The 22,550-nt window shown below is 44.1% G+C and overlaps 5 protein-coding genes across 5 annotated transcripts; 4 read left to right on the plus strand and 1 right to left on the minus strand.

Moving 5' to 3' along the window:
• Positions 1–849: 849 nt before the first annotated feature.
• Positions 850–1,962, plus strand: LOC140652766 (olfactory receptor 5J3-like). The gene has a single exon (XM_072863981.1). The coding sequence runs from the start codon at positions 949–951 to the stop codon at positions 1,960–1,962; it is 1,014 nt and encodes a 337-aa protein (XP_072720082.1). The 5' UTR covers positions 850–948.
• A 3,880-nt stretch (positions 1,963–5,842) lies between these two features.
• Positions 5,843–6,841, plus strand: LOC140653655 (olfactory receptor 5AR1-like). The gene has a single exon (XM_072865975.1). It carries the CDS (start codon positions 5,843–5,845, stop codon positions 6,839–6,841), a length of 999 nt encoding a protein of 332 aa, XP_072722076.1.
• Positions 6,842–9,488: 2,647 nt separating this feature from the next.
• On the minus strand, positions 9,489–11,149 carry OR9G1 (olfactory receptor family 9 subfamily G member 1). Its single transcript, XM_072863982.1, is given in 2 exon segments — positions 9,489–9,590; positions 10,166–11,149. Coding segments are annotated over 2 exon segments (1,086 nt in total).
• A 5,482-nt stretch (positions 11,150–16,631) lies between these two features.
• Positions 16,632–17,561, plus strand: LOC140653658 (olfactory receptor 8U9-like). Its single transcript, XM_072865979.1, has one exon. The coding sequence runs from the start codon at positions 16,632–16,634 to the stop codon at positions 17,559–17,561; it is 930 nt and encodes a 309-aa protein (XP_072722080.1).
• A 3,169-nt stretch (positions 17,562–20,730) lies between these two features.
• Positions 20,731–21,660, plus strand: LOC140653657 (olfactory receptor 5T17-like). Its single transcript, XM_072865978.1, has one exon. The coding sequence runs from the start codon at positions 20,731–20,733 to the stop codon at positions 21,658–21,660; it is 930 nt and encodes a 309-aa protein (XP_072722079.1).
• The last annotated feature ends 890 nt before the right edge of the window (positions 21,661–22,550 follow it).

A 22,550-nucleotide genomic window follows, 5' to 3' on the forward strand; every position in this document is an offset into this window, starting at 1 on the left:
TGGAGCTTGTGTTTTAACTTCAGCTCAAGGACCAGTGAGTATCTTTCTGAGAACAACTCGAGATACCATTAACCAGAGGGAGGGTGAAATTTTGAGAGGTTTTGAGACAATTTTTTGCTGGATGGGGAAGGGCTTCCTTAACCAGTATGTCCACCCTCTGCAGAAGCAGGAACCTGCCATGAAGCAATATTGAAGTTATTAAGGTCCCTCCTGAAGGAAAAAATGCATACTCCAGTACCTCTGAATCCTAATTCTTAACTCAAATTTTGGATAAAAATTCCTGATATTAGCAAACCCAAGAGGCGCAAGTAAGATGGTATGCAAGTATAACTCAGATTAGAAGGAGGTGTTCTTCTCTTGAAGCTACTCATACATGAAATTGCAATCAGGTATGCTAGTCTCATCTTAATTGACCCAAACATATCACTACAGAGTCAGCAAATCACCCCAGCGTGGTCTGTTATCTATTTAATGCAACACTAATCAATGTGGCAAATTAAGGCCCAATATTATTCTATTTACTTACCCCTAAATAAGAACACACCCCCCCCCCCAACAAAAGGAAAGAAATTCTCCCAATCATGCCCACATATTGGAAAGAACTTGGATGTTCATGAGAAGATATCATTTGCAAGATCTCTTGCAAGACCAATTCTTTCCATAATGTGCCAGCCAGAGCTTTAAGATTTAAGCTTTAAGATTTTTTTCAATATTATGATCTATTGGCTATTATTTTGTCAATATATTATTTTTCAGTGTATTATTTTGGATCTTCAACCTGCCCACTGAGGATAGCTATCGTATTTTTTCTCCAAATAAGTGGGTGTATTCATCCAGGAAACACCAAATCCTGCGTTAACCTCAAGCACTACAATTCCTGCAAGCTGGGAGAAATTATTTCACCTCTTCCCTGTGTTTCTTTGCCTCCTCTGTGCTGGCACCAGGAGAATGGCTGGGGGAAACCACTCGAACGTGACCGAGTTTGTCCTCTTGGGCTTCACTGACCTGCAGGAGCTGCTCTTCGTGATTTTTTTACTTATCTACATCACCACGCTGGTGGGGAACCTGGGGATGATCGTCCTCATCAGGACCAACTCTCAGCTTCACGTGCCCATGTACTTCTTCCTCAGCCACCTCTCTTTCCTGGACATCTGCTATTCTTCATCCATCACGCCAAAGCTCCTGTCGGGTCTCCTTGCAGAGAGAAATGTCATTTCTTTCAATGGCTGCATCACACAGTTTTTCTTCTTTGCAGTATTTGGCACCACAGAAGCCATCTTTCTGACCATCATGGCATACGATCGCTACATGGCCATCCGTGAACCTCTGCGCTACTTGGCTGCCATGTCCCATGGGGTCTGTGTCCAGCTGGTGGTGGGCTCCTACGCTGCCGGGAGCCTGAACGCCCTCGTGCACACCAGTGCTCTCCTCCGACTCTCTTTCTGTGGCCCAAACCTTGTCAATCATTTCTACTGTGAAATCCCACCGCTCCTGCTACTCTCGTGCTCTGACACCTGGCTCAACAAGATGGTGATGGCCGTGTGCATTGGCTTCATCATAACAACCTCAGTCTTGGCCATCGTTGTCTCCTATGCCTGCATCCTGCTCACCATCTGGAGCATCCGCTCTGCGGAGGGCAGGCACAAAGCCTTCTCCACCTGCACCTCCCACCTCATGGCTGTTGCCCTCTTCTACGGCTCTGCGGCTTTCTTGTATTTCCATCCCTTTTCCAGACACACAGAAGATCAAGGGAAAACAGCCTCCGTCTTCTATACTGTGATGACCCCCATGCTCAACCCTTTCATCTACAGCCTGAGGAACAAGGAGGTGAGGAGCACCCTCAGAAGAGCTACGAACAAGCTCCTCTCCTGCACGTATTCTCACAGGTCCCGCTCTAACCAAACTGAAGCAGATATCACCTGCCACAGTGGAGTCAGCAGAAGAAATAAGGCTGACACATGACAGAAGAAGGGCTCTGTACATTTCTGCACATCTGGTGAGATGTACGTGCTCTACTTCGTGCTGAACACAGCAGTTTGAATTACGAATTAATTCCATGTTGGGGTCCCTTGAAAAGTAAATTACCTGTAATTACAATGTCCAAAAGAAGGAAAGAATGCAGGAAAGACAGACAATCCTAAAAACATGTACATCGTCAATGAAACTTTTGGAGTAAATTAATTTATAAGCAGCACTAGAACATGCACAGTTGATACTCCTTACCAAAGAGGATTTACTCAATGTTACAACAACATTCAATTCCATGGCCTGAAAGAGGTGGCTCAGAGCAGAAGGGGACAAGCTAAATAAAGACTACATGTTGGAGAGGGACAATGTGTTTCATAACTTTGTTTTCAATTTTTCAAAGTAGTTGCCTAAGGTTTTGCTTTAGTACAATAAACCTGATTTATTCTTTTCTCTGGTTTGTCCAAGGATAGTCTTTATGGGGAATAGCACATCCCCATGCTTCATATATATTGCATGCAGACCACCTCTGTTGGGCGTCTTGCTTTCCTGGATGGGTCTCCCCCATGGAAAGCTACCACCCTGGAGCCACCATGCTGACATGCTCCTTTGCCTAGGACCAGGGCGGAATTTTATCCCCTGTGACAAGGAGTCACTCAACTTGGCCAAGAACAGTCTTTCAAGACATTGTCTGAGCAGTCTTGGCTTTTCCCAGCATGGCATCTGAGGTTGACAACATAGAAAGCCTCCATGCTTCTGGCCGTATGTTGTATTCAGGCATGCCCAACTCATTTGATGGCTCCAAGACTCTCAACATTGGCCCAAACTCCCCCACCACCTCCTCTCCTACTTATGCGTCTCCATCCAGGCAAAGTTTATTTTTCCATCCCAGCTGCAGCTTATTAATAATTTCTGCTTCCGGATTTCAGGTGTTGAGTCATCTCCGTCCAGGAGTCATCCTATCTAATTGTAGGCTTTCACATCTGAATTAGTCACCATCGGTTCCCCTTATGGAGACAACTATGCGTTTGGGGCCTTTGATTCAGCTGGTCTATTTTAAAACACCCACATCAGGGTGAGATGAATTTTTCTGGAAAAAATGCATGGTTTTCTCCGCTTGCTGCTTGGCAGCGAAGGGTGACGGGCTGACATGGCTACATGGCAAATATGGATTTTGTACAGAGCAGTCACACTCAGGGCATAGTCTGAAGAGTTAATTTAAGCACAAGTTAACTAAATTTACATAAATTAATGAATTAATGAATCAATTAAATTAAGCCTATTCTATTCTATGAGGGGAAAGCTTCAGCTCACCATGCTGATGTTTTGGAGTCCTTCAAAAACCCTGCTCAAAAGTGAGAAGGTGAAACTAGCTTTTAATTGATAATTTATAATTCAGCCGAGCATGGATGCTCAGCATCCACAAAACGCTTTCTGGAAAGCACAGAAAAGCAAAATGGATGAAGGTAGTGTCAGAGTTATGCTTTCGCTTTGACATAAAGGTCACTAATACCAGATATGAACTTCCTGAAGAAAGGTTTATATTTTCCATGGATGGATAGGAAATAATTCCCTAGATCTGATTACAGGTACTAGTACCATTCTGTTCTTTTAAGAGCAATAAAAGAGAAACTTTTCTACATAAACCTGGCTGTGACTCTCACAGATGCCTGGATCCAACTCTCTGGGTTTTTAAACAACAGGATATCCCAGATAATGTTAAAACAAATTGCAGCAGAAGAGTTCCTGAATAGTTTTCCCTCCCTCCCCAATAGCATTTACACCACTCCTCTGAATCCTGAGCTATGTCCTAATCCTTGAATCTCTATTTCTTACACCAGTTCTTTTTAATTCTCTGTGATTCCAAAAGATAAATTATATATTCCAAGAGATAAATTTTTATATATATATATATAATTCTTTATATATTTATAAAGAAGTGGGGAAAACACTCAAGCTTACATTTAACTTGCTGAAACTAATTGTGTTTATTTATCAGTGCACGTCTCCTCCTTAAGGAGCTGTTTCCAAAGTCATCAATTCCCAAGAGAAATTTCCTGCATGACACACCCAGGAGGGCAGCGGCAAAACCCTTGGTCTTTTAATGAAAGAGTCCTATAAACAGCGGCTTTTCTTGGTCAAGTACTGATGCCCTTTGTGGCTGGCAAATCATTCTTGCTTCTAACACCAACACTGGGAGAAATTGGGGCTTATTTTTCCCGTAAAATGTTGGTCTAGGACATAACAAGTCTCTGATAAACCAAAAAGGGCCCTGAGATGTGAGCAGACAGGTGAGTTTTAGCCTAAATAATGCCTCGAAGAGTTGATCTGTTGCAAGGGGAGAACTTTGGGCAGGAGCCTGTTTTCACACAGAATAGTCCCCCAAGGTCGGGATATCTCATGCGAAACCCAGGCGTTTATAAGTGGCTTTTCCAAATTTAAGGCAGCCACTAGCTCAGGCTTCGAGTAAAGCCAACCAACATACCTAGCACTGCCAGAGGTCAGCAGCCCCTCAGTCTCAGCTGATTATTTTATTCGTATTATTTGTATTATTTACGTAATTCGTATTAGATTCGTAAAGATTCGTATTATTTACGTAATTCGTATTAGATTCGTAAAGATTCGTATTATTTACGAATCCCGATTGCTGGGATTTGTAATTATTGTCCAGCGGCTGGAGAGGGCAGTGGCTTGGACAAGCTGATGAAGTGGCTCTGCAAAACATCGGTGGTCCGAGGCATGTTATCGTGGCAAAAAAAGCCTTGCCACCCTCGAGTTCTGCTTTGTCTCAGACCTTTTACACAAAGCAGATAGGAGGACTGCCCGTGCGTGGTCCGCTATTTGCTATACTATGAAGATCACGGCGTAGAAGCACTACCTGGGTTATTTGGCAAACTTCAAATTGTTTTAGAGGGGTGTGAAAGTGTCTGCAACTGACTTGATGCTGGAATGAAGTATAAAAATTTGTTTGACTAGATCCAGACTTAAGGGAGCCTCACGTGTAAGCCAAGGCAGGACACGTGTGTTGAACTTTCCTCGTGCAGAAGGGTCCTTTCCAATGGTATAATTTGGTATCTTGTTTAACAGTTCAAAAACCCTCAGTGAGCAATTTCTGTGACTACTCCTAACTTCTGTTTTAAGAAGACATGAGCTTAATTTTATCTCCTTTTTTTTTTAAACTGCATTATCAGCACCTTACTCCTCCCAGTTCATAACGGCACTGTAGCATTGTTGGGATTTCCACCCGTACCAGCCTTTTAAAATTCTTTACTCTGTCTTCTCAATTCAGTGGCATCACAAGAATGATATGGATATCACCGTATTTAAAGGGGGTTAATACTTACACTAAATCTCCTGTTTCAAACTTAATTTCAGAGTTTCATAGGAAGGAAGGGAAGAAATTAGAGTTTTATTTTAACTTGTTCTGACTCTCCTAAAGGAAATTATTTAAAAAATGTCTTGATCTCTCACCAGTGCTTTCTCTCTTTTGATCTTCTGAAACAAGGGCTTTTTTTTTTTTTTTTTTTTTTTTGGGGGGGGGTGTTAATTTTTTTTTTTTAAATGCAAACTGATTACTAATGTCAGAATAAATTGCTGTGGTTACCTCTTTGGATAGGATGAGTAACAAACTTCTGAACTTCTTCAGGAGGTAGAACAAGCCTTCCGATTTGCGAAGTGCCTTTATCAAACCAAATTAGTAGTGATTAGACCAGAATAAACCCATTAGAAATAAATTCAATCATGCACTTTGTTTACTTTAAAATGTGTTTTAAGACAAGCACTGAATATGTTGTTCAACAGTTCCTGCCTCTGAAATTTGTATTTTCTGATAAAAATAAATGCACCTTTAACGTTTGTTTGTGAGGAAAACAGGAATATGCTGACTCTGTGTTTCTCTGCATCTCTGCTTTCCTACAGCAACTGCGTTACGACGATGACCAAAGGAAATCACACCCCCATTGCTGAATTTGTTCTCTCGGGGTTCTCAGAGCAGGGCGATGTCCAGACTGTCCTCATCATGGTCTTTTTGGTGATCTACATGATCACTCTGCTGGGGAATCTGGGGATGCTCGTGTTAATCAGGCTGGATGCCCAGCTCCACACCCCCATGTACTTCTTCCTGAGCAGCTTGTCCTTCCTAGACATCTGCTATTCCTCCTCAATCACCCCCAGACTGCTCTCGGATCTCCTAGCAGAAAGGAAGGTCATTTCTTACTCTGCATGCCTCACACAATTTTATTTCTATGCGGTCTTTGCCACCACCGAGTGCTACCTCTTGGCTGTGATGGCGTATGACCGTTACGTGGCCATCTGCAGCCCACTGCTCTATGCCATCTCCATGTCCAGCAGAGTTTGTGCGCTGCTGGTAGCTGGCTCGTACCTCGCTGGGATCGTGAATGCCACTATCCACACGGGGTTTGCACTTCGGCTGTCCTTCTGTGGTCCCAATATCATCAACCACTTCTACTGTGAGGGACCCCCGCTTTATGCCATCTCTTGCACGGACCCCACCGTCAATGAGATTATGATGTTCATTGTGGTTGGCTTCAACCTGTTTGTCACCAGCTTGACCATCCTCATCTCTTACACCTACATCCTGGCCACCATCCTGAGGATGCGCTCGGCCGCAGGCAAACACAAAGCCTTCTCCACGTGTGCGTCCCACCTCACCGCCGTCACCCTCTTTTACGGATCTGCTGCGTCCATGTACTCACGACCCAGCTCCAGGCACTCCCAGGACCTCGATAAAGTGGCCTCTGTGTTCTACACTGTGGTGACCCCCATGCTGAACCCCCTCATCTACAGCCTGAGGAACAAGGAGGTGAAGAATGCGCTGGGGAGAGTGATGGAGAGGAATCATTCATCTGAAAAATAGTTTTCCCTTGTGCATCAGAGGAATTGAGAGGTCTTCTCAGAAGTGTTTATACTTTCCATTTCTGTACTGCTATGCTATAAAAGAAGCAGTGCTCTCCTGTGAGCTACTGGGGACAAATGTATAGGGAAACCTCTGCCTTGTTCCTCAATAGCGGGTCATTAATTCCTCTTGGATTAGGCCATTCACTGACCTGTCTCAGGGATGCGTTAGCTACTTTTATTTGTGTTTACAGCCTGATATTATTTTAATTTCAAGAATTTAAGCCCTTCTGGCCCTTTGTAGTTTGAGAATGCATTACCACTGTTGTCTTGAGCAATGACAACAAGTAACACCTGTTGCTTTCAGCGTGACAATGACAACCAGAGCTCTCTTCGTAGCAAATAATGGGCACATTTCTGGTGAACACAAGACGCAGGTAATTTAGTGCTCCCAGTACTAGCAATAGACACTGGGCTTCATAACAACAATTCACTGCAACAAGGCTCGTAGGCCTTTTCTGCAACTTATTTTAGCTCAACTGTAGCTGTATTTTCAAATTTGTTTGAGAAACTTCTGCAGAGCCTGCAACTTGCTCAAGGACCAGAGAGCTATCATCTGGCATCTCCTATGAGTAATGGTAAAATTACCCGCTCGTCAGGTACCTGCTCCTTACCCTGGAATTTTGATCTTATTTTGGTTATATTATTATTAACTGCTTTTGCTTGGTTTTGAGCAATTGTGTGATTTCCCGTCTAAAATAAATAATGAGATACAGGGGAACGATTAACAAACTTTAGCAACTATAGTGTAGCTAACCCCATAGACCAATAAGAGAGAAGAGTGCTGACCAGGAATGAATGTGGGGTAGAAACATTTAGAAGTGATCCTGAGTAGACCCAAGACTGGCATGGAAGATGCTCCCACCATAACCAGTGCTCCCACCGAGCACAACGCCATACCTCCTCAGCAAGGAGCTCAGCGTGCTGCCGGGTCACTGCGTCATCCCACCAAGGAAGAAGGACCTCAGTCTTCAGGTGGGAATTTAACCTCAGGGATGAGGGGCAGGTACTTTAATCAGAGAAACCTTGAGGAGCTTTGCTCTCCCTCCATCCAGGCCCACACAATTGTCTTTAATGCCGTCACATGCCAACACGCTGACCCTCCAACTCATCGGCTTCGGGGCCTGGACTAGCTCTGACAAACCAGGCAGCTGTAGAAGTGCACTTTGTTGCTAACAAGGAAGAAAGTTTCTTTCTTGTTAGCCCACACTAATTAGTCTCTCGTGGCTTGTTAAGAAGAATGAGCGAAGTTGACTACAAGCCCTCTGAGAAGCTTTCATGGTGGTTAGAAACTTTATTGGTAAACCTCAGAAGGTCTTGTTAAGCTGATGACTCCTGGAAGGGTGGTTGGCCCCCAAGGACCACTTCTTGCTCAGGGAAGGGGAGCAGCATCACTTGCGATGGAGATAGCTGTAACCACCTGTATGGGGAGAGCCTGGAGCTCAGGCCTGCTGGGGGGCTTTCTGTGCCGGTACAAGCTTGGTCGTACACTCTCATTAAAGAAAGAGACCTTCTTGTCTTCATGACGGGTGCAGATAATGTGGTTCCCTTAGTTCTTGCTAATGGGGTGATTTGTCCCTGCCTGCTTTTGACCCCTAGTAGAAGGAGCCGAGGAAGCTCGTTGCATTTCTCCTCACCTTTGGACATCTTCAAGGACACTTCACACCTTGACATTCATGTCGTTAATTGTCTTGGGATAGATTTGCTTTTGTCTTTTTTAATTCTTAAACTGCAAGGCAAGTTGAAGTACACTACATACATCCTCCATGTCTGACTGATTTTCATAAATGTGATTTTCCTACCATTACGAATCTGGGACTGGAGAATAAGCACAGGAATGGGCTCACCTGGCCCTCAACATCTAAAAATTCATTATCTAATTATGAGATAATCAGCCAGGTCCCCTCTAAAATATGTGGGAATAAGAGAATGTTTTATCACATCCTAGGACAGATGGTTAAGATGGATGTGGTGCAACAGCAGCAGGACTGAACATCAAAAGGACGGACCTGCTGTCTGTGGTATACGCATTTCAGAATAGTTTCCTCTGGATTAAATTTATTCTGGTCCAGGGATTTGAACACCTTCTGGAGGTGGAAGTGCATTAGGGGCCCCCCTCAAGCCCATTTTTAGTTTAGTTTCATCCAGAAGCAGCCCAGCTCGTGCAGCCTGACCCCAGCCTGCGATGTGAATGAAAACACGCCGAGGGGAGAAAGCTGGGAGATCTTCAGACTTAAACTCTTTAAACTGCACTCTTTGTCTGAACAAAAACTAGAAAAATAGAAACACACCTTTATTGATCACAAATGGAGACAACCCTGACTTAATCACTCAACTTTTATTTATCTGAATTTGAAAGAGATTAATCTACTTCGGTCCACCTAATCCCTCCTCCCAACAGTCTTAATAATAAAAAGAGCTTTATTGGTTTTTTTTCCTTTCAGTGAGACTAAAACTTTATAAAGGAAAAAAAGATACTTTAATAACTAAGAAACCGCTTCACCTTTTTTGCATGTTTTCCTACAAGTGGTGCTGGAAACTTTTGCTTAAGTTGCAGGAAAGGAGCAAGATACAGTGAAATTCCCCCGGCCATCCACGTTTGGTTGCCCTCATGTAGAAATCTGGTGCCATTTGCTCTGTCCTGAGGTGCTAAGGACATTGGCACGCACTTGGCACGTATGTCGTGCAACCTTCAGAAGAGTTGGGCCATTCTGGAGCGACATCTGAAAGCTCAGAGGGAGACCCAGGGCATCTCCAGGGTGTTAACAGTCTACGTTCAGGCAACTGAACTCAATCCCAGATGCCTCTGTGCTTCTTGACATTGGTTCTTCCAGTCTGACCCACCCTGTCCACACCGGTGTGAACGTTTCACTGGGAAAATAGCCTAGGGCTATGAAAAGTATGTTTATGTGGTGCAATGCAGCATCGTGAAGAAATAACTGGGACACCTCAGGAGCAGAGGCACGTTAATTCATGACACATGGAGCTCCACCATGGAGCTCTACTGGTGTGGCCATAAGTAAGGAATATTTAATCCAGGTACAGCACAGGGTGAAGAAGGTGATGTACAACAATGAGGCTGGCCACTGCTAAGATCCCATTTTATAGCAGATACAAATTATATATGGGGAGAGGTGGGAAGGAGAGGAGGTCTGTCCGCACAGTGACATCTCCTGTCCATCAGGACGCACTTCAGGAGCAAAAGAGCTTATGCTCCTGCATTGCATCCTCTTGCACCTATTGTGAAAAGCAACAAATGAAAACACAAACAAGAAAAGATAGTTACACTTCTTGCTGTATGAATCTTTGGGGACGTAATCCCTGGTTTTCTTCTCTTAAGAAGTTGTCTCTTCACCAGTCTCTTCAGTGCCTCCTTCACCTCCTGGTTCCTCAGGCTGTAGATGAAGGGGTTCAGCATGGGGATCATCACTGTGTAAAACACAGAGACCAACTTGTCCCTCCCCAGGATGCAGGTGGAGCTGGGCTGGGTGTAAATGAAGAGCACGGAGCCGTAGTAGAAGGTGACGGTGGCGAGGTGGACGGCACAGGTGGAGAAGGCTTTGCGCTGCTCCTTGACCGAGTGCATCTTCAGGACGGCAGCCAGGATGGAGGCGTAGGATGCGAGGATGAGCGCGGAGGGGAGGATGACGTTGCAGGTCAAGACGAAATACAGGAGCACCTGGTAGCTGCCTGTCATGTCTCAGGAGAGCTTCACCAGCAGGGGCAGATCGCAGAAGAAGTCATTGATGACATTGGCGTTGCAAAAGCTGAGGGTGAATGTGTGGCTGGTAATGAGGGTGGAGTTGGCAAAGCCGCTGAGGTAGGAGGCAGCCACCAGCCCCGTGCACAGCTTCTTGGACACGTTAGCAGCGTAGGGCAGTGGGTTGGAGATGGCCACGTACCGGTTGTAGGCCATCGCCACCAGCAGGTAGCACTCTGTGTAGGCCAAGCCACTGGAGACAAAGAACAGAGCAGCACACCCAGTGAAGGAGAAGATGCTCTGGTCCTCGGAGATGCAGTTCAGCAGGATCTTGGGGGTGTAGAGGGAGGAATACCAGAGATCCAGGAAGGACAAGTTCCCAATGAAGAAGTACATTGGGGTATGGAGCCATGAGCTACGGTGTATCACCATGATGAGGGTGATGTTGCTCATGAGGGTGGTGACGTAGGCTAAGGTGAACACCACGAACAAGAGAAGCTGCAGCTTCGGGTCAGTGGTGAACCCCAGGACGATGGAGCTGGTGACCGAACTGTGGTTCCTCTCTCCCATGGACAGGGGAAAGGGACTGACCTGGAGACACAGATCACGGTGGTTATTTGATATTTGCAGTGTGGGGTCTGGGGCCACCGGGTAAGAGAAGGGCTTCCGTGTTGCTGGCATCGCTCTCTATAACAAAACACAGCTCCACACACACACACAAAAGAAAAAAAGCAGCGTGAATTTCGTATTGAGAAGGGCTGCACTGTTATGATTTTGGTTGTGCTATTTTATGTCAAATAAAGGCTTGGCGTTTGCATCACTTTGAAAGCTGCATTTGCCGTTAACATGCGTACACACACTGTACACGGTGCTATGCATATGGGTATGCACGCAACCAGTTTCTATATATTGCATATAATGCATTAAATTCTTAATAAAATATATACAGGAACCAGGATATGAAAAGATGGGTGGGTATATACATGTACGTATGTATACAAGTCTCTCTGTAGGTATTTGCTGACTGTGCATTCCCTGACTTTTGTGAACGTGAAATCTCAGTCTCAGTGATGCATTAAATTACTCGTACATTGAGATTCCTTAATTTGAAGTACATACGGAGAAACTGGAGATGCACATTGAAGACAAATGCACGTAGATTCGCCATCTGGTATGAACCAACACAGTTTCATTAGATTCGTTTTCATGAGTCATACCAGTAAAGGCACTGCCTCATTAAGTTATCTGTTTTGCATGATCAACCATTAAATGGTTGGATCTATGCCCTAAAAGTCATAATTACGAATGTGTGTATCTGGGAAGACCTCTATTTTTAGGCACATTCCTGAAAGCAGCAGTCATTCAGCGTGTGCGTGTGTTTGCACACCCGAGCACAGGCACACTTGCATCTACAGAAGTTGGAATTCATCTCACCTGACATCGTCAGTCTAAAAACTAATTATTTAAGCTCTTTCATAGCCATTGAAAGTGACAGACTCTTCCACAGGGAGACCAGAACATGAGCTGTGTCCTGCTGCTTCCTTGCAACTTTCCCCGTGCTCCGACCGGGTTTGTGAAGATCCTCTTCAGGTGCCCCTGGTGCTGGCTGCTTCTCAGAGGTGCTGCAGTGGGCTTGATTATTTTCTCATCTGGCCTCGTATGTTGATTCTAACGTTTGTCATCAGGTAAAACAAAGGATGGACAGAGAGATGAGGAGACAAAGAAAAGAAGAACGAATCCCCTTGACGATTTATCTTCTTGGCTATCCGTGACACCATATCCCTTGTTGGCCATTTTTGCCCAGAAATACTTATGGTCTTGTCCAGCAAGCGCTGATGGGATCACAAGTTTAAAGATCGCAAGAACGAAAGCGCGATGACGCTGTCTGTGTGACATCCCCACACCAGCTCATCTCACAGGGCAGAGCAAGCAGGTATGTCCTCGCCTGTCCCAGCACTGCCCGTGGCATGTGGCTAGGGATATTTATCCATTGCGTTTCCTTAAGGACCCGGTCCCTGAAGTATGTAGTTCAGCTATTCACTATGGTCTTTGCACCAAACAACATGTTGCCGCACAGTTGTGCATCCCCCAGAGATCGAAGTTACTCCCTGCACCCCAGAAAGAGAATTTTCAGAGCTTTCATGGCTCTCCATGTTATACGTTAATTATTTTCATCACTATAGCTGCAGAACAAAGATGCAACCTCAAGAACATCCAAGTTATTTGCATTTAGTTGATTATATCTTTTTACCAGTCTGAACCTGGAAGGGAACAAGAACTCTTCCTAGGAGTCTCTCCAGAGCATCCTTCACCTCCGTGTTCCTCAGGCTGTGGATCAGGGGGCTCAGCATGGGGATCACCAGGATGTAGACAATAGACACCACTTAGTCCTGGTCCAGGGAGCAACTTGAACTCTGCAGTCAATGGGGAGAAGTGGGAACTTTTATGCAATATTCAGATAAGGTATTTAGGATGTTTATTTTGGAGCAAGACAAATTGCTTCCTAGAGTACCTGGCAATAGGGTGGAGAATGGTCAGACAAAGAAGTCTACACCTGCAGATGACAACAGTCAGCTAAATCATCCTCAGACTCAACAGCTGGTATGCTAAATAAAAGCACTGAGGTAGCTATAAACGATCTGCAAAAAAAACCCAACCCACCACTACAACCCCATAATTAGCTTTTCATTTCTCAAAAAATGTTGTTTCCAATTTCATTTTGGTATTTCTTTCTGGAGTCCTACAGGCTGGGATGCACAATGAGAAATCCCACGCCAAGCCGGGGGACTGGCTGTAGTGACGAGCACCGGGCTGCGCACCATGTGCTAACGCCACTGAACGATTCATTTCATGCCTCACCTTTTTTTTTTTCCCTTTGAGCGATTCAGTGCTCATCAAGCCAGTGTTGAAATTGTATAGATTTTGCTGGAATGAAATTAAACTTCAAGCACAGCTTACGTGCATATTTGGAGGGAGCTGCACACTGCTGTTAACCCACGCAGACCCGCGGGCTTCCAGAGGTGAAAGATCTGCCCCAGCCAAGCGTAGAGTCCACTTATGAGTTTGGGTGTCTTCTCTCATTCTCTGGACAAATTTTTGGGAGCTAGAGACCAAAAGCTGCCAGCTATCTTAGGGAAAGAAGCCACACAGACTCTCAACTGCTTTTTTTTTTGGTAGGTTTTGCTTTCTGCATTCCTTTAAATTAAAATTCATTAGAGGATTTTTGGCATTGTTGCACACTTGAGCACAGATTGTGTTTTTTATCTATTTCCTGAGTGACTAAGAGTCAATGAACAGAATAAGGATAGCGAGTAAAAACAATAGCACAGACACAATCTGGCAGACTTCATAATATTTCAAGCTGATGATACTTTTCCTACTTTTGAAACTACCTTAGACACCTGCCAGAAAATGCTGTTTCTGTCCCCCTAGACACAAATTCTGCTGAAAAGCTGGGCACCCGGTGGCATTTAGGTAAGCTGTGAATATGGGATCAGGTAGGTCTTTGGTGAGTTCGCTGACAGATAAAGGCAGAGGGACTTCAGAAAGGGAAATTACCAGTTGGTCGTGTTCAACCGGTCCTAAGTGCTGCCCATATCCCAGAGGGATGCAATGGCTGGAGTGGCTGTACACAGGTTTTTGGCACCAAACCTCATTAGGAAAAAATAATCTTGAAGAAAAAAGTCCGTCATGGAAGTTAATAGAGGACCTACTTGTGAGAAAAGTTATCATAACGTTTTGAAAATAATTGGTGCCTTTCTTTATATATTCATATATTTCATGAGATTAAGGCATCCCTCTTAGCCATGGGGCCATCGACAGTAGTTGTGAAGTGATGGTGGTGTGAGAGGTTATCACCAGGCAGTCTGAGTATGTGCAGTTTGTCTGAGGGGGTTTATAACACCCCTGAATTCTCACTGTCAAAACAAATACACATATGAACAGACAATACCATTCCCGCTAATAATGTCAGGAAAAAGTGGTCTCTGAAATGCAGCTGTCGGAGGTTCTGAAAGTAGCAACCTACTCAAACAAACTAACGCAGAGAGACCACCAGCTCTGTAAACTAACTCTCGTGGAGAAAGTGGATAGGAAAGTGTTTTGTGAATCCATCCATCACGACCACACTATTGTAGATAATGCATGTCACAGCACTTGGACCCAGTGGACAGATCTTGGTGAAAAGAATTTTGTTTAGGTAAGACTGCAGTTCTGGTATTGATTTGAGTTTAGGTGATTGCTATTGCCTTGCTCTTCTCATCAATGCTCATAGCAAAAGTAAAAAAAAAAAAGATAGCATGAAAAAACTTAGTGAGGGGACAATTACTGTCTCATCAAAGCCAGCACAGGCAAAGATCAACATTTGGGGTGGGGTTTGGAGCAAGAGGGTGCTAACAAGGGGAGACCATGACAGCAGAAATGGTTGCAAGAAATATCTTTGCATTGCCGAAATCCAGCTTAAGTGGCACAAGGAAAGTCAGATAATAACCAGGGGTGACTGCGGAAAAAAGCTGGGATTTGCTTTTGGTGAATCATGTAGATGTTCGTGTTTCATCCACTCCCTCTCCTCAGCATGGGAGGGGGGGGAAGACATCTTAAATCCAGATACTCAAAGCAAATTGTTCCTGGGCTTCATTAGTGAGCTTGGAGATGAAGAAATGTATATTCCAGGTGGATTTTGCCATTGTCAAGCTTCTATTCTCCATGGACTGAAATGTCTCCAAGGTCACAGGAATGAGTATAAATACCACTTGAACACTAAAAAGTACAGAGGGGCCTTGTCTGCCCTCTGGAAGGTGCAGCAACAAGTCATCCTCAGTGCAGCTTTTAAGGAAAGAGTTCTAAAGAACACTCTCAACATTTGTTTGAAGATGAATTATGGCCTCGGTCATATCGTCTGGAAGAGCAGCCAAACTCATCCCAGTCACTGAAGGAGCTGCATGGACCTGCACTGAAGATCTGAGTTTTGTTGGAGTCATGTCCAAGGTAAGGGCATCTTCTCTTCTGGCCAGTCTTCAGCCCTGAACCTGCTCTGAAGTGGTGGGACATGAAGGGACATCATGGGGCTAAAGTAAGCACCCCTTGCTTTTTGTCTGATGGACTTGAAGGTGATGAGGTAGAGGAAAGAAAGGACCAGAGATGTAAGATATCTTGTTTATAGCAACGAGACTGAGAACAGCAGAAGGAATCCTACATGGGAGGAGGACTCTTCTGCTTTAAAGTTTAGGTGACATAAAGCAAGGAGACATGTAGGTGTTTGGTCTTTTCATAGGTGCCACTGTAATGGCAAGGGATGGCCCTGGTGGCCAAGGCAAGCGGGTGCTCAATGCCCACAGCACAGGCTGTATTATGGCCTCTCCCTGCCCTGCTCAGCTCCTCCTGTGTTTGCTTGTATGGCCTTGGCTCTACATCCAAGTTAGTTTCCTCGTCACCACTGTGCCACCATGTATTTCCTTTGCTATAGGGTTGTCAAGACTGCGTAGACTGAAAACCGTGTCTTCGTATCAGTTTTGAAAGAAAAATGCACGCTTTTGCTCTCTTTTGTTTTGCAAAATCAACAAGAAAAGTAATTCTCCAATTTCTGCAAGTTGAACTGTTCCATGTTGTTTTATTTTTAGAAAAACCAATTCTTTTCAAAACGTACCTGTCATTTACTAAGGAAAAAACAAAGAGCATTAAACATCTTAATTTAAAAAAAAGGTTATTACTACGAAATGCCCAGTGTATTGACCTTCCCCCTGTGTTAAATTTCCCCGGGAAGGCACAGATAGGAAGCTGCATAGGAGATGAAATGCTGAGCTAAACCCAGGTGGGCATTCTCACTGTTGAGCTTGACAAGTAGGTTTTGGTTTTAGGATCCTTTCAAAGCCTCTGGATGGAGGCTTGGCTCTTGCGAGGGTGATCCAGAGTCCAGCTAACATTTCATGACCCTCTGGTAGGAAGGGCTCTGCCTTCCTTCGGTGACACTGAGGAAGCTGAGGGTCTTGCTGAGCTGCCCAAATCACTGTCTATCACTTTACCTATCTCCCGCAGGTTGAATGCATTACAGAGAATGACACCTGTCAATCACACTGATGTGCACGAGTTCGTTCTCTTGGGGCTGACCGCCTGCCCAGATCTCCAGGTCCCCCTTTTCTTGGCTTTCCTGGCGATGTACATGATGACCCTCTTGGGGAACTTTGGGATAATTATATTAATCAGGACCGATCTTCACCTTCACACCCCCATGTACTATTTCCTCAGCCACTTGGCTTTTGTCGATGTCTGCTATTCTTCCGTCATCCTCCCCAAAATGCTGGTGCTTATCTTGGTGGAGGAGAAAACCATCGGCTTCTCAGGGTGTGCAGCCCAGCTCTGCTGCTTCATTGTTTTTGGTGTCACCGAGTGCCTCTTGCTGGCCGTGATGGCCTACGACAGGTATGTGGCCATCTGCAAGCCCCTCCTGTACCCCACCATCATGGGTGGATGGACGTGCTGGTGGCTTGTCGCTGGTTCCTACGCCATCGGCGTCTTGCATGCGGTGACGCACACCACTTTCATCTTTACTTTCTCCTTCTGCCACTCCAATGTTATCAACCACTACTTCTGTGACATTGCCCCGCTCTTAGTTCTCTCCTGCTCCGACACCCACACCTACCAGGTGGTTGTCCTTGCTCTCGTCAGCATAAACTGTCTCAGCACCATGACCATCATCTTTCTCTCCTATACTTATATCCTCCCCGCTGTCCTGAGGATCCGCTCTCCAGAAGGCAGGAGAAAAGCCTTCTCCACCTGTGCCTCCCACCTGACGGTCATCACCATGTTTTACGGGGCAATCATGTTCATGTACCTGCGCCCCAGCTCCACCTATGCATTGGATGAGAACAAGACCGCCACGCTGTTTTACACCATCATGACCCCCACACTGAACCCCTTGGTCTACAGCCTGAGGAACAGTGAGGTGAAGGCTGCCCTGAGAAGAGCGGTTGGGAGAAGGCAGTGAGTGAAGGAAACTGGTGACCAGGAGTATTTCCTCATTGCTGTTATTGAGAGGGACTCAAAATTGCACTGAAGTCTGTACGAAGGTGTACTGAGGGTAATTTCTTTATAATTTATCACCCTTAATTATAGGGAGAAGTCAGGTGACTGACACTGACACAGATTAGACATGTAACTTCTGCATAGCTGAAGTTGGGTGAGATGAAGCTCAGCCTCATGCACCATCAATGGTTAATGAGCAGTGAACAGTCCCTCCACACAGCTCGATTCACCCTGTTCATCTCATTTCTCTGTTCAACGACTACAAAGAAAGCCTGGATTGCACTGGACATGGGTTTCCAGACTGCTAAGGAGAACCCAGAAGAGTCAGAAACCTTTTTTCTACGGAGTGTCCCTCTGAAACCCAGTGCCTACAGGGCTGGGTGGGAATGGGATAGACCTGAAGGACTACAGGACATCATATAATCAGTTAATAACTCAATCACACAGTTCTTCACTGTAGTTTCTCAAGCTATTACCTGGGGCTTGGCACTCTAATATGGCTTTTTCACCAAAAAAATGGTTTCTGCAAGTGAAGTTGCAGGTTGAGTTGAAGGTGTTTGGTCCTTCCAGATGTCACAGTGAGTGTTGGTGCTCACTTTCCTGGAAACTTCTGGGCAATTCGAGCCTTTGCTGTTCCTAAAGCTGCTTCTCGGATGGTGTGCAAATGTAAATCACTTAATCACACGTTGGGTCAATAACAACCAACCGTTCTTGGATGTTTCACCATTTATTGAACCATTGATGCTGTATTTCCCAGCCCTTCAAAGCCTATTAAGAAATAGACTTTCTGTATAATACACCAAGAAGTTACAGAAAGGGGATTGGTACTGATACCCTGAAGGTCTCTCTGTCATACTATTAAGAAACAAATAACTTCAGGTAAAAAATACAAGTAAACAACTTTAAAGTTGAGATAAACAATGTTCTTGCTCAAGTAAATTTTCCACCCCGTCGATATTTTCTCACCCCCCCAAGAAATAGGCACCTCTATATGTAATTCACTTCGTTGCAGGAACAGTCTCTAAAGCAAATCACATGGAGCACTCCCCAAATGCCTGTTTGTCTCCCAGCAAGGGAGATCTGTGCGCGTGTTTGTATTTTATGGAGAGCTAGGATTATGAGATGAATCCACGCAGTCTGTCTGAGCCTTTGTGAGCCAGTCGACTCATAAGACCAGTTTTGCATTGTATTGTATTGTATTGTATTGTATTGTGTTTTGTTTTGTTTTGTTTTACTTTATTTTATTTTGTTTTGTTTTATTTTACTTTGTTTTATTTTATTTTATTTTATTTTTGTATTCCTCTGTCATACATATATATATATATGTATATGTATACATATATATGTATATGTATTCCTCCGTCATACATATATATATATATATATATATGTATGACAGAGGAATATAAAAATAATTGCATTTCTCCCAAAGGAAGTTTTCCAAAACACTTCTCAACTAAAGCACCTCAGAAGTCTCAGTGGATTAGAGACAAGAGTGTTAAAAAGCAATTAAACCAGGCAGGCTGGACAGACCGAACATATAAGTGTCCTCACAATCTGCCATGAATTAACGTGAAGTAAGAAAAAGCAAGACCTCAGCTGGTAAGGAAAAAAGGACATCCTGACTTGTTTTATAGTTGAACCTTTAAGGGGATATATAATATCCTTGCAGAATATAATATATAATTACTTGCAGGAAGCAAGAGGGAAGGAGAATGACTTCCTCCTTCAGAGCTGAGGTCTGTAAAGATGAATTCGATTGTTCTCGGTTGTATCTTTATTAGAGACACCAAGACGAGCTATTCTCTTCATGTAAGAGCAACAGAACAAGAGAATAAGCAAAATCACACAGGGCACATGAATTTTTTGAAGGTTATAATACCAGTTATAATTTTTTATAATTTTTTGAAGGTTATAATACCAGTTAGCAGATAAAACAATACGTCTTTATCTCCGCACTGCTGGGGAATTCCATCTTGAGTAATTTTGTGATTCGACAGGTTTTCCTGCAGTGATTTTGGCCCCTATAGCTGTGTCAGTAAATGGTTGAGTTTTCTGACATACAGCTAAATCCCATGCACTTCTTCGACCTTGGTACATAGTTTATTTGATTTTCCATTATGAATATAAGCCAGGCTCATCAATGCCAGTTTTACACTGATTTACCTGCTGGTTTTCCTGCTGGGAAAGCTGTATTCATTCCACTAAAGAGATTTAGTTACAGTGGCAGAAACCCTACGAGCAGCACAGTATTTTCCACGATCTTAGACTAAAAGTGAGCTGGTTTACCCAACGATTTTCTTGGCTCTTTTCTTGGTTTGTTTTAAATATATATTTATGTTACAGTGGCTGCTTCTGGACCGCTGTGGAGCGCTGCTCCATATTTCTCCCTGATTTCTGTGATAAAAAGTCAGGATGCATTGGTGTATTGCCATATATTTAAAACTCCTAAGTATGAATTTTAGAATGAGGAAGCATAAAGAAAGATGTTATAAAAGCAAAGATTTGTTGTGCTATCTTTTTCTTTAATGGTTTCTTTTCTCCCGAATGATGGCACCGCACCGTTTCCATACACTCCATAAAAGCGTACCCCCAAATTAGTAAAAGAAATGAAAAGTTGTGGAAGAGTAAGGGGGATTTTCATTTTTTCTCTCTGCAGCAATGCAAGCAAAATAATCTTTAAAAAAAACTCCACTGGGAAGGTGTCCTAAAATTTGAAAGGTTATATTCTAGTTCAAATTCTGTGAAAAGTCTATTTTCATTATTGTTATAACTAATTTGTAGAGGAATCACTGAACCCTTTCTTTTACTCTTTTTTGTTAGAACTTGGGAGGATTACACCGAAATGTGCTATATACTATGACTGTACCGTAGATAAAAATATATATGTATCAGAATGAATGAAAAATCAAACACTTGGCAGAGTAACTGATACCAAATAAAATTTATACTGTCTTGCCAAATTGTTTTTTGATGAATGCTGATTTAAAATTAAACAAATCTCTGATAATGAGAGGGTTAGCCAGTACAGGCACTGGGGATTGGTGGTCTTTTTAGGTGCCGAGTCTCTCCATTAATTCATTATTTTTATTGTGGCTCTATGAACATAACTTACAGTGCTTTTGGAGCAGATGGCCGAAGAAAATCAAACCGAGCAAGTTACAGAGTTGACTCTTGTGGGACTGACAGACAACCCACGACTACAAGCGCCTTTGTTTGTCCTGTTCCTCCTCATTTACTTCATCACGCTGGCAGGGAACCTGGGCATGGTTGCACTGATCAGGAGCAGTGGTCAACTTCAATCACCCGTGTACTTTTTCCTTAGCAATTTATCTCTCCTAGATGCTTGCTACTCATCAGTGGTGGCACCGAGGACATTAATGAACCTTCTGATGGAGAGGAAAACAATCTCTCTAGCCAGCTGTGCCACCCAGCTTTTTTTTTTCATAGCTTTTGGGACCACTGAGTGCTTTCTTCTGGCTGCGATGGCGTACGACCGCTACACGGCCATCTGCAACCCTTTGCTTTACCCGGCCGTCATGCCTCACAGGGTCTGCACCCTGCTGGTGGCTGGTTCGTACGTGCTTGGCCTGCTGCACTCTTCAGGACATGCGAACTTCACCTTCAGCCTGCCTTTCTGCTGGCCAGCTGATGTCGACCATTTCTACTGCGACCTCATGCCTGTTCTAGCGCTCTCCTGCTCTGACACCCACGTCAACAGGCACCTGATATCCGGCCTTGCGGGACTGGTGGAGATGGTGACCATCTTGGCCGTCCTAGTCTCCTACGCCTTCATCCTCTCTGCCGTCTCAAAGATCAGCTCTGCTACAGGCCGGCGCAAAGCCTTCTCCACTTGCACCTCTCACCTGGCTGGAGTCACCATCTTCCACGGGTCTATCCTTGCCCTGAACTTCCGACCAAGGTCCAGTGACACCCTGAGCACAGACAAGATCTTTGCTGTGTTTTACTCACTGGTGGTGCCCATGCTGAACCCCCTGATCTACAGCCTCAGGAACAGGGAGGTGAAGAACGCCCTGAGGGAGTTTGTCATGTGGAAGTAGCTTTGGCATGACATTTATCTGCTGGTTTTGTGAAAGAGGACACCATAGCTTCACTTGACGCCAAGCATTTTTGTTTCCCCACCCTATTACTTAGGCATCCAGATTTGGTTTGGAAACATTTCCAAGTCTTGCTTTCTTTCTACTACTGGCTTGTGCCAGTCACCAGATACCACAGACAGTCCGATTCACCTTCTGGATTTTATTGCATGTAGCTTTTTTTCCCTCCCTCTTGGTCTTTTCAGATGTACACTGGACATCAGCTCCAGGCTCCTTGATAGCCCTGTCAAAATGCTCTTCCACTGCCATCAGCATCTCCCAGTTTATAGCTTAAAACCTGCCTTATGACCTCTTTTTATTTTCAGGGCCTCGCTCCCTTATCGTTAAAGGGCAATTAATCTTTCCTGTACAAGTACAGGAAATCTAATTAAATTCATTAATGAAATACTTTTTTTACAGGAAAAAATGGCATTTATCTCACCTATGTTAGGCACTGCTCTGAGATATCTGTCCTCTCTATTAGCTAAAGGATAAAGCTAAATAAGGTATCTAAAGCTTAAGGTTTAGTAACTAATTTTTAGATAGATAAAGCTAGGTTATATGAATACAGTCTTAAATGCTCAGGTCAATACGGGCCAGGTTTTGAATGATCTACAGAGCATCCAATTTTCTCTTTCCAAAATGTTCAGGCTGATCTAAGTGCACCTGAAGCACAGGGCAGAGAGGCACATTTCCAGCTCTTCCTGCCAAAAAGTGGCTTGCTTTTTGAGGTGTCAGAACCACTTACGGAGAGGACCTCTGTTATGTATTTCATGCGGGAAGTTTGTGTCTACAGCCACGGGTTTCTACATTTTGTAGATCCCTTCTCTGCAAAGACTGAAGCAAAATAATGC

This window comes from Ciconia boyciana, chromosome 6, assembly GCF_034638445.1.
Source record: "Ciconia boyciana chromosome 6, ASM3463844v1, whole genome shotgun sequence".
NCBI classification, from domain to species: domain Eukaryota; kingdom Metazoa; phylum Chordata; class Aves; order Ciconiiformes; family Ciconiidae; genus Ciconia; species Ciconia boyciana.